General features: G+C 34.3%; 2 protein-coding genes across 5 annotated transcripts in view; both read right to left on the bottom strand.

Moving 5' to 3' along the window:
• Positions 1-1,381: 1,381 nt before the first annotated feature.
• On the bottom strand, positions 1,382-5,728 carry LOC129791438 (uncharacterized). Its single transcript, XM_055829614.1, has 8 exons — positions 5,054-5,728; positions 4,886-4,991; positions 4,006-4,141; positions 3,764-3,908; positions 3,519-3,595; positions 3,339-3,454; positions 3,084-3,198; positions 1,382-1,753 (listed from the first exon to the last, which is right to left on the bottom strand). Exons 1-8 carry the CDS (start codon positions 5,641-5,643, stop codon positions 1,527-1,529), a joined length of 1,512 nt encoding a protein of 503 aa, XP_055685589.1. The 5' UTR covers positions 5,644-5,728; the 3' UTR covers positions 1,382-1,526.
• A 1,116-nt stretch (positions 5,729-6,844) lies between these two features.
• Positions 6,845-16,427, bottom strand: part of LOC129791435 (cerebellar degeneration-related protein 2) — a 39,827-nt gene continuing 30,244 nt past the window's right edge. For all 4 annotated transcript variants that reach the window (XM_055829608.1, XM_055829609.1, XM_055829606.1 and 1 more), the window contains 4 exons: positions 13,574-13,838; positions 13,404-13,503; positions 13,163-13,331; positions 6,845-8,344 (listed from right to left, as the gene is read on the bottom strand). In XM_055829608.1, coding sequence (XP_055685583.1) covers positions 7,070-8,344; positions 13,163-13,331; positions 13,404-13,503; positions 13,574-13,838 — 1,809 coding nt within the window. In that variant the 3' untranslated portion in view covers positions 6,845-7,069. The remainder of the gene's footprint in view (positions 8,345-13,162; positions 13,332-13,403; positions 13,504-13,573; positions 13,839-16,427) is intronic.

Genomic DNA, 16,427 nt, shown 5'->3' with positions numbered 1-16,427 from the left:
GAGTACAAACATAAATTGCAGATAAGATCGCAACTCCTTTCTTGTCCACCCACCACCATTACCCATGTCTTGGCATGAGAAGTTAAGGAAATACCCAGAAAATACGTCGATTGATAGCGAAAATTCATTGATATTGTGTAAAGAAAAAGAAAAAGCTCACTTCCCAATCTTTTTAATTACAACTGTTGGCGATTCAAGTAGTGCTGTAAAGCATGATAAAGATGCTTTTTTTTTGGAAGGGGAAAATTACTGCTGAAATTCTCATGATTTAGGCGCCATAAAATCAACCATCATGGAAAGTTTTTATTGTTCCTCTCTTTTAGATTGTGTGGGCCTGGGGTGCAGTGGATAAAGCGCTTGAGTGCGCATCCAAAGGTCGCCGGTTCGAATACAGAACCCGGCAACGCACCCCATCCGCCAACGTGCAATTAGATCACGTTGACCGGTTGGATCAGGAGATTGATACACTCCTATCCGTAAAATGGCCCACACGTGGTAGTATCTAGCAAGGCAGCCCACTACTTCTCCGCAAGGAGAACAACAACATCATATAGGGCGGCCGGCCCTGTTCCTATATGGGACGTAGCGCCAAAATATTTATATTTATATCTCTTTTAGATTGATTTAAAATTAGTTTTGGAATTTAATTCGATTTGTTAGAGATGCAAGGAAGATGGCTTTAGGATGACAAGAAAATAGAGCTATATCCTCCTATGTTAAAATAATAACATTTTCCTAGTCTAATTTACTTCTCCAGTAAATTAGCCAGAAATCTTATTCTAAAGATTCTAAAGGATTCATTTAAAAAGCAATTTATTTTAAATTAAAAGATCCCTAAAAATGAATTGAAAGGAAATGCTGTTAAATTAAATTTAGCAGCTTTTAACAATTTTTTTCATACAATTTTAACGTTATTTTAACTTCTAGACACACGAACATCTTTCCTCGCTACTCCATTGTTCATTCGATCAGCTATAATGCTCCAATTATTCGAGGAGCTTTCAGCTATTTTCCCAAACTTTTCAATTCACCGATAAGCAGCGATTTTTTCCCGCCAATAATACTTTATCAATGACAAGTAATAGAGAAAGAATTTTTTACAATAAAGAAATTTACAGCATTTGATTGATGCCTTCGCAATGTTCAAATAAACCAATTAGAGGGGGTGGGAGGGAGATAAAGTAAATAGATTGTTAAATGATTAAGATAAAATTCTTAGGAGATTCTACAAATTGCTGTTGTATACTTTGGAGAAGAGGTCAAGAGCACCATCAGGTGTTTTTCCCTGTTTTACTCAATCTCACCTATCCCCCCTCCCCTTGCTAAATCACCTGCTATACACGCACCTACAATAAATTAATATTTAATTGAACAATGCGCGTATCGAAAGAGCTTTTATTTGTAATTCCTTCAATCATTTTTTTTCTCTCTCACCCTGTCGCGTGCCACATTGTCGTCTATGGCTTATAAGAAGTGTTGAGGTGAGAGGCATATACATTGATGTTTTTTTTACAATACGTACAAACTCACTGCGGTGCGGAGAACTTGGGCTGAATTGATCCCATCAGTTGCCCTTTGATGAGCCGAATGAAGAATTGACTGATACCGTACACATTTTCGTCACTCTGCGTATCAATCATGGGACTTTGTTGTGGCCAGGAGGGCAGTGGCTTGATGAAAATTGTCGTTAAACTTCCCGCAAAATCACTCACATGTCCACATTCAACTGCCAATAGTTTCACATCCACATTATCTAGTGCGTGCGGGGGAGGAAAGAAAGCAAAAAAGAGGGAAAAAGAAAAATTGTAGATTTCATTGCAAACACAAGCAAGGCATTAGAGAGGATCAATCTTAAAGACAATTTCTCCTAAATTGAGTTGATTGCACTTCAACAAATGAACATCAACAACCATCTCTTGAAATGAGACACGCAATTAAGCTCTTGTCTCCCCATTTTACTTTTACTTTGTAGGTATTTGAGGGGCGAAAGAAATTTACCTAAAAGATAAACCAAAATCCTTTGTAAGGGAAAGAGATTCTAAATTTTTAATTTTCCGACGTGTTTTGTGACTTTTTCTTTTGAATTTTTGAACTTACGTTCACTCGGAAGCGTCGTTAAACTTTGCTCAATTAATCCAAGGAATTAAAAGGCATTGGGTCCAGAGTTTCCATGCTCATCGCTTCCGAGTGAACGTAAGTTCAAAAATTCAAAAAAAAAAAAAAGTAAAGAGATTCTTTTAGGGAATCTCAAACATTTTTTCGATTAATTAATGTTTAAGAAAACCCAGAAAACCATAAAATTTTGCAATAAAATTAAGAATTTAGATAAATTCAAATTGAATTTATTGAATGACGTTGAGTTTTTGTTGCATTTTTAGAATTTAAAATATCTTTAAAAGCAAAAGAAAATGATTTAAAACCTTAAAAAAACTCAAACCTCTTAACAAAAATTTTGCACTAGAAAAAAAAACATCAAAAATGCGGTATGGAGACTCAAACGTTAGAGAATAAACGTCTAACGTTAAAAAAAGACTTAAACAATTTATTAAAAAAATATAATGTCGAACGTTAGAAAATAAGTAGGTGAGACCGGGGTTTAAAAAAGTCACTTAAGGGTTTATATTTCCCAAATAGATAAAGTGAAATGTATAGCTTATTTCTTTAGGAAATTTACTGCTCTATAACTCTTTCTCAGATCATTTTGTTCTATCTAGCTGGGAAATATGATATTTTTGGCTTTTTCCAAACCCTTACGTGACTTTATTAGCTCCGCTCTCCCCTATCAAACGTTAGAAAAGAATAGTCAAATTTTGTCAATGTGAATCAGTAATCTCAACATTCATAAGACGTTTTTTTTAATCCATTTAATTTTCATTCTTTTGAAAAGAAATCTTAATAGCTGATTACAAAGGACATTAAGAGGTCCGGATTTGACCATCCTCCCTTAACATTTAGCCTTTTATTTCGCAAAATTAACAAAATATTAAATTTTGTATTTTAATCAGATTTTACCCGAATGAATGCATATAACTATCCTCTTTAGCGAGTTTTACGAGAAAAGAAGAGGATTTAAGTGAAATTACCTGGTGAAATGTAGACACCAAAGAGCCATCGCATGATTGTATCAACAGGCAAATGGAGAATTCGTCTTCGTATAATGAGAAGAATGTATGTGATGCAGTACGTGCCGAATCGCAACTAATACAGGAGAGAGAGTCAATTAATTTAATTAGTTATATTATATGGGGGTGTGTTCTCTTCGTAACAGAATACCTCCACCAATCTCAGCGCTCTACACATTTAGAGATTAAAGTTTAAAAAGAATATATTTAACTAACCGTTGCAAAAACCACATAGTACACCAATACAGTGGGTAGGAGGAAGAGTAAACTAGCGAAGAAGAGTGTTGCTAGGTAGAGTTGGGAATTCTTGTACTCAAACGATTCAACGCGATCTGCAAGATGATTTTTTTTAAATCTTGCGCAAAAGATTATAAGAAGGAAGAGTCTTTAACTTACTTTTAAGGATATTTTTCCTTCTGCCCAGGACAACTCTCCACAGGGCACCAATGCCGAAAATCTCCAATCGATAGAGCCTGTACGGAAGACAGAGCCACCCCACCCCCCACAATAAAGTAAATTATTATTTGTACAATAAAAACATAATTGACCTTATCTCTAAACGGCCTTGTTTAGCCTTGTTTAACTTAAAAAAAATCATCGCGTTTAATCTTAAAATTTAAACTGCATTTAATTGGACTTACACAGCCGCATAGATGTAGAAGCAGTGAGCATGGAGGGTAATGAGTACAAGTAAATCCGATAGGAGTGCCAATTGGAATGATAAGCCAAAAAGGCCCAGAATTGACAATGGCAAGAATAAATAGTGAAGTGCAGGTGCTACAATATCTGCAAGGAGAGAGAGGGGGAATTTTAATTTAAAAGATTTTCCCGCGAAAATCCATTCATTCGCTTTTTTTCTAAATTTTCTTTTTGTCTTTTTTACCCAAAAACGTAGCCCAGAGATCCACGTGATAGATGAAGCATTTGAGAAGGAAATGATTTAGTTGCACATTGAGCTTGAGACCGGCCGGACTTCCCCGCAGACTCGTTAGAAGGCCACGCAGGTAGTAAACGACATTCTGTGAAATTAAATTTTTAGTTTCTTTTTATTTCTCACATTGAATCTTTAAAAAGAAGAATTTCTTGATTGCGAAATTTTCCCATTAATTTGCAATTTTTTTTCGTTGCTCAAAGAAAACTCCAAAAATTATTTTTTAATTAGAAAAAACTAATAAAGGAAGTTTTGATTGGGAATTAATTTAAAATTTAAAAAAAGTAGAGTGAAGGTGGGCGATTTTTTTTATTTTCAAGGAAAGACATATTGACCCACATTTGTAAGAATATTCAACTCGTTTTAATCTTTAAAAAAAGCACGTTTAATTAAAATATTTTTGCGATAAAAACATTCTTTTGCAAGGCACGCACAAGGTTGATTCTTGGAATATTGCTGAATTGATAGTTTGTTAGCTTTGTTGGGGAGTTCTTATTCGTTAAAAAAAATTTTTAAATAAGTGTAAATGACTTTGAGAAATATCCCCAATGCACGTGTTTGTCTCCTGATTCTTCATTATGGGAATTTTGCTGATTTTTTGGGGGAATTTGGTAGAGAGAAGTCTATAAAAAATCAACAATAGTTTACCTAATATTTGCCATAGGTCACGTTTGAGAAAAAAAAGTTATTTTGCATAATTTTTGTTCTTATTTTTAATTTGTTTTTGAAGGTCAACATTCCACGTTAAGGTCAATGCTTCCCGAGATAGGAATCTAATATTTCGTAACGACAAGTTCTCCCAGAAAAACCCAAATTTAAAAATCAAACATACATAGGCAAATTCAAGAAGGTATTCCTCGGGATTTCCCAAGTGGTGTAGCCAAATAAGAATTGCTAATCCAGCTGCTACATCAAAGGCTATCGTCCACCAACGACCACTAAAAGAGATTTTTTTTAAATTAAAATGAGATTAAAATAATTAAATTAGATCAAACCTTACGTTCTGTGTGAATTCTTCTTCATATTCTCGTACCACTCTTCAGCATGACAAGGAACTGCTGTTTTCGGGAAGACGATCTTCAGCAGCTTCCCCAGAACAAGAAGGAGCTTAAGGATGAGCCCCAAAAAATGCAAATCAGGAAATTTTGACGCACAACTCCTGCTGATTTTTAGGTAGTGCGCTAGTTTGATCACATCATTCTGTGATCCTGCTTGGACAATCTCATTCTTGGATAAATAATTAAAATTCCGGCTATGATAGAGGATCAGCTCCACTTGCAAATCCCCCTCCGGATTGTCTGGCAACTTTACACTTCTAATTAGAATATTCTTCTCTTCAGAAGGACTGTAGAGAAAGTCTAGGAATGGTTTGCCGGAAGATTCAGATGCTTTCCTCTTATTTTTTCCACCGGAAATGCCCGAAATCGGTGAGATCCTTCCAATTTCTTTGGTTTCATCGTCACCGCCGTTATTGTTTGTAACGACGAAGAATGTGCTGAATTCTTTGGTTTCTTCGTAATATCCCCAAAGGGGGATTTCTTCATTCACTTTGTGATACTCCGAAGGTAGATAAATTTTGCAAATTCGCATTTTCCCAAAAGTTAAAAAAAAATATATTTTTTGTTGACAAACAAGCTTGAAGCTTCACGTGTGTTTCATGCTGCTTCCCCACAGCTGTGTACGTGTGGAAAAGGTTATGGACAATCCACAGGAAGTGTCTTACAAAACTTGGGAAATTCTCCACAAGCACTCCGAGTTATGCTTCCGCATTTTCATTGAAAGATTGGAAATTTTTAACTACTGAGAAAAAAAACTAATTTTTGGGGCTTCAAAATCGCTGTGAATGCTCAGGAAGCCCCCGGGGAGCTTCAGTAACAATTTGGGAGCGCAACTCCCCAGATCTTTTTCTTTTGCAGAATATTTAAAATTTGAAGTACTACGCCGAAATAATTTGGCGGCGGTATTAAAGCTTTATTTCTTTCCACTTCTTTGCAATTTTCCCGCTTTTCCTGCCGCGGGGAGCTTCTTTGGGGCCCTCTGCACATATTCCGGGGGTTTTGGGGGTTTTCTCACCTTTGTTGTCTTTGCACTAATTCCAAGCAATTTGTCGTATCCAACAGCTCCAAATTAAAACAAAAACATTCATAAAACACTCAAAACTCATTTTAAATCGATTATATTGAGAACGAGAGGGCACAAAATAATAAAATTTGAACTAAACGAACTTTTTTCTGCATTTCGACAAAATTCGTGATTTCCGTGTTTTTTCCTAAATTTGTGGGCATAGAACGCATTTTTTGGGCTCCTGGGGCACTTACGGGTGCTCCGGGAGCCTCGGGGAGCTCCTCCGTGCGAAATTTGGGGCCCGCGGAAATTTTGACGGTTGGGGATTTTACACGCACTTTTTTTTCTGGAAATGCATTTTCGCGAACTTTTCAAACCAATGATGCCATTCGACGCGGCGTCGCTTCCTGGTTGCAAAAACTTACTTCCGGCCGGAAAAATCGGCGGAAAACGCGAGAAAACAGTAAAAGAGTGAAAGTGTGAGAGAGACGGATAGCGGTAAAATGCATCCATCTCATTTTCTCTTGAGGAAATAGTACCGAAAATGGCGCCAATTTCAAAAAGTAGTCAAAAAAGCATGAAAATTATATGGGGGCGCTACGAAGGGGGGCTCTGGGGGGAAAATGAATGCCGTTGGTAAAAACCGCCTGGTGTCAGGAATCTCTGTACCAAATTTCTTCACGATCGGACCAACGGTGTAGAAATGCATAGCTGAACAGACACCATATTTTAGAGAGACCTTTCTTTATTATATAGATTTGAATTTTATTGTTGAGTTTCTTTTGAGATTACCTCTGCGAAAATATGGTACAAAGGATTTCGGTACATTTATAGAGAATGTTCAAAATTACACATTTTTCTTTCTTTCTTTCAATAATATAGAACAAGATTAAGATCTGGGAATAAAAGTTGGGGATCGTTGAGCCAAAATGGCGGCATTTCGCGGAATGTTTTAGCGTCTTGATTGCTGGTGATGCCGATGTCCGCCATTGTGGTGCTGATTTGGCGTTTGATTCTTGCGCCAGTGCTGATGCTGACACTTATCAGCCCTCCTGAGCACCTCCGCGTAGGATAGATCCAATTTCTTGAGCTTCTGCAGATCCTGCGACGCAGTGCTGGGACGGAACTCCACGGCACTTGTTTCCATGTCGTTGTGGCTACTATTGCCAGCTGTTGGGGTGGATGGTGACTCGGAGACAGCTCGATTGGTGGATTGTTTGCCGGGCCAGTCGAAGCCACTTGGGCTGAGTTTGCTGAGATCAACGGGACGCATATCTCGCCGTTTGCGTCCACTCCCGTGGGAGTAGAAGACTTTTGGTGGCGATGGGAGTCCCGCTGGTGATTCCGATCGATCTATGGCATGGTTGCGTCGGTTCTTGCGGTGCTTCTTACGTACGTTCACACTAACAGACAGGTATTCGAGCGGTTGGCGCTTGTATGGCGTTAGGACACGGCCATCCTCAACAATTTGCCCAACTGGAGGCTTATTCTCCTGATTTGCGTGCTTCTTCTGCTGCTCAATCTTTCGTCGTTCAGTTTTTGTGATGCACTCCGACATGGCAACCGATTGTTCCGATACCATTGACGAAGTCACACTAATGGCATCATCCTGAATCTCGGGGAGGTCTTCTGTAGCCGGTGTAACAGGTGGTACTTTGACATCCGACGGGGGATGAGTGTCATCAAGTAGTGGTAGCTTGTCACCCTCATCACGATTCTCTGCTGCCTTCTTGAGGACAGCAAAAATTTCCTTGAACAACTCCCGATATTCTGGTCTGTTGCGGAAACGTGAACCAATTGGGCTAGCATCGTCATAGATGCTGAACTTGCAGTCCTCCCCATCGGCAATTGTACAGAGGAATGACCCAGCTCGTTCATCTGTTTGTGTGGCTTTGTTGCTGGTCTCATCGGAGTAGCCAGAACTCGTGGTTTCGGTCTCGGAGAAGTCTGTAGGTGTCCGTAGGGTTGTCTTCCTTCTTGCTCCGGTTGTCTTTCCACTTTCGGCTGCGGCTGTTCGCCTACCACTACCTGCTGCACTCTCCTCATCCGTATCCTTGGTGTGGATGGAACTAAAATCTCCGGATGTGTGGCTCTCTTCTGGCAACCCAATCACCTGACTGCGTCTCTTCTGTCCCTCCAATAGAGCCTCATAGCGTTCCACCAGCACCCGATAGGGATTTGCAGAAGTTGCTGCGGCTAAATCCAAACTTTCCGGCTTGGATATCTCCTGCAAGGATATGACAGCAACATACGAATTTAGGAACAAAGATTTTATGTTAAAAAAAGATCCTATTTGTGATTTTATTTTAAAGGATCAACATTTAGGGGTTGTTAGTCACACGCTGTTAGAGACTCCATTTTGTTTCATAACCTTCATAACAAACCCGCAGGATTGACGCTGCAGGAGTTCTGTGGGTGGGTGGTGCCATCTATTGAGCATGCAAGTAGTTTTCCTTCAATTGGACGCCATTTTGTTGGGTCACAAACACTAGGATATTTCGATTATAAGGAATTATGTAGGTTGAGATTATTTGTAAGAATTATAAATACATTAAGTTGTTTGTACGGATGCTGTGCAAGAGTTCTTGTAAGTACTTTGTGTCGTCGCGGTGCTAACACACGAGACATTTTGGAATTTTACAACATAACCAAATTGAAGTTAAACAATATTTTTTTAAAAGAAATAATTAAAAAAAACAAACATTTATGCATAAGTTTTAACGACATAAAAATTAATTTTGTTATTTTATAAAATTCCACTGAAAAATAAAACATATTTACACACAAAAAAAAAAAACAAGAATAAAAAAACATGCAATAAAACAGAAAATTAACTCCTTTCAACTTTTAACTTTTCTTTTATTTTCTTTATATTTTTTGTTCCTTTTTATCGTTTATTTGTACAATTTTTTTTCATGATTTTGTTAAATTCTAATTTCTTCCATTCGTATAAAAAATATCACAACTTTTTCTCTGTGTTTTCCAATTCACATTAACTTGCATTTTAGGAATTAGAGTGAAAAAGTTCATTTTTAAATAAAAATTCTTCTTAGTAGTAAAAATAGTAATTGTTAGCAAATTTTGGCACTGGTATGTCATTTTTTTACGGTATAAAAATCTCCTCATCCAATTTCCTCTAAATCCAAGTTTATACGTTAATCATGAGAGAAAAACTTAATCATCCTTTTCTTACTAAGATAGTATTAGAGTAATATTAAAATAAATTAAGTATTTTGGCACATAACAAAGAAAAACAATTATTGAAAAATAAAAAAAAAATCACTTGGTGCTCTTTGTGGTATTTTTCAAAATGATAAATTAAAAGAATTTTTAAACTGTTCAACAGTTATGGGTGGAATTGTAATTTTTTTCTACCAAAAAAAATTATTTTCTTTTTCAAAAAATTGTTTTTTCTTCTTTTCAATCTTACATACTAAAATTGAAATCGTCATAGTTGGGAAAACCGATCATACGGTAAATGAGGAGTGCTGGCCACTGAACAATCTTAAGGATCCATCGAATAAAAGCTAAACTCCTAAAATGTAGCCACAATTCAAGCAATAATGAAATTAACGACACTGGCAATTCATGCAGATATTTTGTCAGGTGCTCACAAATCGAACAACTCTCCTATAAAAAATAATAATAAATAAAAGAAAAAATGATACTAAAATTTCTTTTTTTTTTCAATGAGAAAAAATTCTTAAACTGAAAGAATTTTTTTCTTTTATAAAAAAAAATATTTAAGGGTGTGTTTTTATGAGTGTTAAATGCAAATTACACAAAATCAACAACAACAATAAAATTCTTTAACAAATAAACCAAAAAGAAGATAAAACGTTACGACAAAGGACATGCAGGTTAGTTGGTTAAATCACTTGAACTAAAATCTCTCTCACATTTTTTTTTAATTTTCAAGACTTTTACGTGTTAATATTAATAGTTTTATTCCTCAAATGCTTTTAAAGGGTGTTATGTCTAAAAGAAAATTGTATAAAAGACTTTCCCGACAATTTTGATACTTTGTATGTGTTCTACTAGATAGATAAGAAATCAATTCAGAGAATGAAGTAATAACTTACAGAGACTTTCTGCGACTCCATAACACGTGGAAAAAAATTTCAACGTGATTTTCTTCAATAAAATATATCTTTTTTTTTTAAAGAAAAAATATATTCAATGATTAATTGAATAAAGAGAGAAAGAAAATCATGTGATTATGAAACGGAGATAAACCAATAATTAAATAAAAAAGAAATAACCACTGTACCCTATTTTCACGTGCTCACTTGTGCAGAGTTATTATTAAATTTATTATTATTTTTATAAAGTTTATCGAAAAGTCATGAAAAGTACAAGTAATATGTAAAACATGAATTTAAAGCCACGGGAAATTTGCGTGATTAAAGCGTGATTTTCGGCCTAAAAACAGAAGAGAGAGAGAAATGGTATAAAGGTGTAATTAAATAAAAGTTGTGTAAAATGCATGGTGAGAGAATCATTTGAGGGGGGCGCGCGATACCTCAAAAGAGAGGGAGGTACACTTTATTTCATTACTGTGTTGAGTGGTGTGTTTTCAATTGCAAAAAAAAACTCAAAATTTGGAGTAACTTTCGTGAAATACCTCTGAAAGCTCTGAAAACTATAAATCAAGTTTCATGTATAAAAATATATTCATTCCAATGATTTTCTTTAAAAATTATTAAAATATTCTCTGTTTATTTTGTAAAATTGTATTTTTTTCAAAATATTTTAAATAAAACACGTTCATTTAATTAATTTTTCTTCACCTCTATCTGCATGAATTGCGCATTTTATACCTACATATTTATTTTCACAAAATAACTTTTACAAATTGGATAATATAATAAAATAATTATTAAATAGCATGCAAAGAAATCCCCAATAAATAACTTTGTTAGATTAATTTTATAATAATATAATAATAATATAGTAAAATATAGAATATAAAATATTTTTTATACAATTGAAGAAATTAGAATTTTTACTTTATTGAATTTTTCGAGTCCTAAGCCGTGCTAACTTTGAGCGGCTTTTGATTCTATTTAATGAATTTTTCTTGCTTTTTGCCAAAATTCTTTCGTTCGATCTTTTATTTTTGATAATAATTATATAAATTGAAAGAAATAAATAATAAAAAAAAATACTTACAATGCTCTCAAATCGATGACTAAAACAGTCAGTTTTCTTATTGTTTTAACCGTAATTTAGATTTTCTTTAGGTCTTAATCCAAAATTTACTTACATTTCAGAAAATTCTAATGTTAGATTCTTTAGGAAAATGAACATTTTAACGTCTTATTTCTAATTGAATATTTTTTTAACGATTCGTATTTGCACAGAGAATTCCAAACTTGAGATTTTTGGCCCTATTCTGCAACCAAGAAATCCTTGAAATTTCAAGACTTTCTTCTGAAATTTCAAGGATTTCTTGGTTGCTGAATATGATCCTTTATTCTGAATTTTTACTCTCTTTCTATTTGAATAAACTTTTCATCTAAACACCTCCTTTGAATAGATTTTAATTGTAAAATAATAATATTACGAAGATTAAATTCTTTAAAAAATACATTTGATTGACTAATAAATTCGTATAAAGCTCTACATTGGCTACCGCCCAATTACGAGAGAGAGCTTCGATGCAAAGTAATTTTGAATACATAAAACTCTCAGCTTGTGCATTACCTTCGGAGAAATTTATCTCGAACACTTTTTAAAAGCTCTCCTCATTTTCTTATTCAAGAAAACTTGAGTTGATTGAAAAACTTTGGAGCACAACTTCCGACACAATTTAATAAAAAAAAGCACAAAGAGAGACGCGGTCAGAAATTTATTTAAGGGAATAATTAAAACAAATTTTTTAATTTTTTAAAATGAATTGAAAATGAATAAGAAATCAAGGTTATAAATATTTTAAAATTAAATCATAATAACGACTATTGCATTTGAATTATCAGCTATTAATTTGTTGTTTGTTCAATTCAAACGTTTGACGTTATTTTTTTATGTTTATTTTTGAAGTTTTATATATTTTTTTTTAAATCCCCTTTTAAATTTTTTTTAATGTAATTTTTAGCATAAAAATATTACTTTTTGACCCCTAAATAAAATGCCTGAATTGCCTGAATTTTTAGGGGTATTAAAACACCCAAACACACCCCTAGTTACACCTGAACAAGACATTTTTTTTTCACGAGAAATCGACTAAAAAATGCTTTCAATATTCGAAATTTTCTAATCAATTAATTAACTTTTCACTCTGCCGCCTTCTTTTTAACCCTCAATTAAAATCGTTTAGCTTAGAAATTTAGGCTATGGCAATTATTAAATGAAGTTATTGAGATTCACGAAATCATCATTAAATTGATTGGTCACGAAAATATATACATAGCATACAACATAATTTGGAGAATTTTGCAATTCAATGGCAAGATAAGAAATTTTTTTTCTCTCTTTCTGCGTATTTTAAAATTCATTAGTTTGCGTTTAAAAATTCTAATTTTGTGTGCTCCAAATGACTTACCACTTAATTTTCGATTGAAGATGATCAGAAAGACGAAATAATTCATGTGTTCATATAAAAAGTGAAACCGCGTGCCTTCTTTTTTTTTCTCTTTCTGTTAGTGTGTTGAATCACTTTATCACGTTGATTGATTGTGACTGACTGAGAGCTGCGAGTTATACTTTCTAAGCCTCTTGTAGCTTTTAAACACGAAAATGCGGTTTAATTTCGTGATTTAATTCTCAAAGAAGTATCTCACGAAAAAAAAATCACCAAAATCTGAGTTTTTTTTCTTCTTTCATTTTATCGTATGTGGAGGTGGGGGTGTTATAAGTGGGTGGTGGTGGAGGGTGAGGAGAATTGAAGCACAGACACCACAATTAATCACAGCAATTGACATAGAACTGAGAGAAAGATTGCAAAGCCAATTTCCTTTATGGGAATATGGGGATGTGAGGGAGATGCGGAGGAGTAGCGAGTTGATGGGTGAGAGAAAATAGAAAAATTGATGCAAGAAATCACCTTTGTGGGTGGTGGGCGGTATGAATGTTCAACCTTCTGGGCATTTATCAGATCCAGCAAACTTTGATCGTCATCCTCATGATCTACACCCATTAAACCATCATCTTCGTCTTGCTGCAGATTCTTATCGTCAACCATTCTTAGGCATCGACTGCACATTTGACCTTGTCTGTGGAAAATTCAGTGGGAATTCAAAAGAAAAATTCAAATGAAATGAGTGCAAAAAGTTCTTTTAACTTACCGAACTTCCTCAAGAATGGACAATTCATCGTGGATGGATTTCATTTCTTCGTTTGCATTTGAATTTGCCAACCGTCCCTGCAGAGTTTGATTTTCTTGAACTAAGCACAAAAGAGGTTTATTAGATAAAAAAATTCCCTAATGATTTCTCAAATTAATTATTTATTTTACTTATTGAAATGAGTTGTTCTTCCATTTCGGAATTTCGTTGCTGTTCACAGAAAAGTTCCTTCTTTGTATTATTCAAGTCAGTCATTAACTTGAGTAGCTCCTCATTTTCATGGACCTGGTCCTCTGTGGAATTGGCACTGGGTCTGATGGTTCCATTTGCTGCAAAATCAACAGCATCGTGCAGTCTCGTGGATAAACTACTAAAATCTCCGGTTTCGTGGTTATTTGAAGAATGCAAATGTTCTTCATTTGTTAAACTTGATGCCTGGGTGGAAAAAAAAGTAAAAGCAATGTCAAGTTTTTTCTCAAACTAGAAAAAATAAAGGAAGGTATTAAATAAGGAAGAGGAAAAACCAAATATCATTGAGGGGTAAAATAACATTCTTGTACATAACATGATTGTATTTGTGTATTTCCTCAAATGAAGCATATTGACTTGGTTAATTAGTCCAAAAGAGGCGTTTAAGCAATGCAAAAGCGGAAAAAAAAGTTCTTCTGCGCGCAAAATACCTCGCAAAAGAAAATCAAAGAAGAGAAAATAAACAACAAACCAAAAAAAAATAATACTTTTCCCAAAAGTAAAAAAAAACACGTGGGTTCTTCAAACCCAGCATAAAATTTGCAAGCATAATTGCTATGCTGGAATGTTCTCTCACTTGCGGCCTATTAACTCGTGATTTATTCGACATACTTCTCTCTCAGTGAATTTGGCAAAATTCTTTCAATTACTTTCTGTGAAGTGTTTGAAATATTTTTTTTCTTTAATATGACTTTCATGAGGTTGATCTGAGATTGTAAATTCACAATCTCGCCTTGACTTCATTTTTTTTTATCTTTTTTCTTTCTAAACACGTGACGAAAAAAAAAGTTATTTAACATCCAAAAAAAGCATTAAAATTTATTCATAGCACAACGTATTGTTTGTTCTTTCTCTGGGAAAAATTATTCCAAGTTAATTCTTTCTCAAAACGAATGCATTTTTTTTCTATTAAAATTTTCACATAAAAATTAAAAAATTAAGATGTGACAAAAGCCATTTTTTGGTGTAGAAGAAACATGAGAGAAAAATTAAATCTTCATTCACACCAAAAATTTTCAGAAAAAGTTCCTCTAATGTTGGCATTTATTTGTGGGAAATTTTTATTTGCAATAAAACAACAGTTTTCATCGCTAAATGAATATGCCACTTTCTTATCATGGGATGATGTCATTTGTACGGAGAAATGACAAGATTTTAGCTGATATCACCTGTGGTGGTGGAATGCTTAATTGAGGTTTTATGGTGAAAATTTTTATGAATTTATTTGTGAGAGTTTATTATTTTATGATGAGAATCATTGTAGAAATAATTTGTAGAAATCTGACCCAATGAGTGGCATATTGTAGGACAATTAAAAATGAAAATTAATCTTAATTTTCTTCTGCATGTGCTATATTTTATTTAGGTGGAATTTTCATTGATTTATCCACCAGAATAGGGATAGAATTGATAAGATTTTTTATCTCTTGATTCTTGATAATTTGATTCAATAAATCTCATTTATCTAAATTTTCATTGATTTAGAATGTCTGCGGAAATCCGGGAATTAGGAGTTCCAAATAATCAAGAAATAATCATTTTTCTTTCATTTTTAATAATTCAATATTTAAGGGAAAACGGGTTAAATTAGGAAATTAATTAGGTTTATTTCTTTAAAGCGCCAAAAATTTTTTTCAAAGGTTTTTTCATATTGGAAATTTCCTGTTCAAAATCTTTTTCTCAGGAAAGTCAATCATAACGCGTCCAGTTATAAGAGTTGGTGTCCCACAACGTGTAGAAGTTTGTTTATGCGTTGTAATACTATTTGTGAGCAATATTAGTAGGCAAAGTTTATTTTTTTTTGTGAAATTCAGCAATTTGATGCATAAAAATGTTCATATCTCTAGTTCTATAACACCTACAGAAATTTCATGATTAGTTCTAGAAAGGTCTTGAAATAAGCTATAATTTGACATATATCTCAATGATTTTCAAGGTCACCTCTAGAACACAAAGTGGCGGATTTTTGTTTCACAAAAAGAGTTTTTCGCATTTTTCGTCTTGAAGGAATGGTTCTAGAGGTTTCTGATGTTCTAGAAAGTTGTAGATAATTGCAAAACCTTTAATTTGATACCAAATTGAGCAAAATCAGACAAGTAGTTCAGGAGATATGGCTCTTAGAACTTTTCAAATTCAAGAATTTTTCAAACTGCGATATCTTCTAAACGGCGACATAGAATTTCTTCATTTTCGGACTGGTGATAGATATTGAGTCAGGCTACAACATATCAAAATTTAAAGGAAATCTATAACAGATGTTCGGAGATATAGCCCTTTAAAGTTAGGCAATTTTTGTTTTTGTTTTTAGCGCCTCTTGCGGATGTTTTTATAACTTGAAATGTTCTAAACAGTTGTAGGGCTTCTCAATACCTTTCATTTGATACCAAGATGATCAAAATCGGTCAAGCCGTTCTCGAGTTATATCGAAAAAACACTTTTTGCTTTAGGCCGCCATATTTGCTAAACCGCTTGACCGACTTTCAAGTATGATTTGTTGATGAAAACGTTTCACTGAGCTCTACAACATACTAAAATTTCAGATCTCTAGCGGTAAGGGAAGTGGTTGACGGTATTTCAAAATGGCGGACGGCGGCCATCTTGGATTTTGAAAATGCGAAAAAATGAAATTTTACACCCACATTTCTATAGAAAACTTCAAACCGGAAGTCTCTATCTATTACCGTTCTTGAGCTATAAGGCAAAGTTTGGCGCACCGGCAGGACGGCAGGACGGCAGGACGGCAGGACGGCAGGCCGGCCGGATCAAAAATTTTCC

This window comes from Lutzomyia longipalpis, chromosome 2 (assembly GCF_024334085.1).
Source record: "Lutzomyia longipalpis isolate SR_M1_2022 chromosome 2, ASM2433408v1".
In the NCBI taxonomy this organism is placed as follows: Eukaryota; Metazoa; Arthropoda; class Insecta; order Diptera; family Psychodidae; genus Lutzomyia; species Lutzomyia longipalpis.
This window is presented reverse-complemented; position numbering and strand designations above follow the sequence as displayed.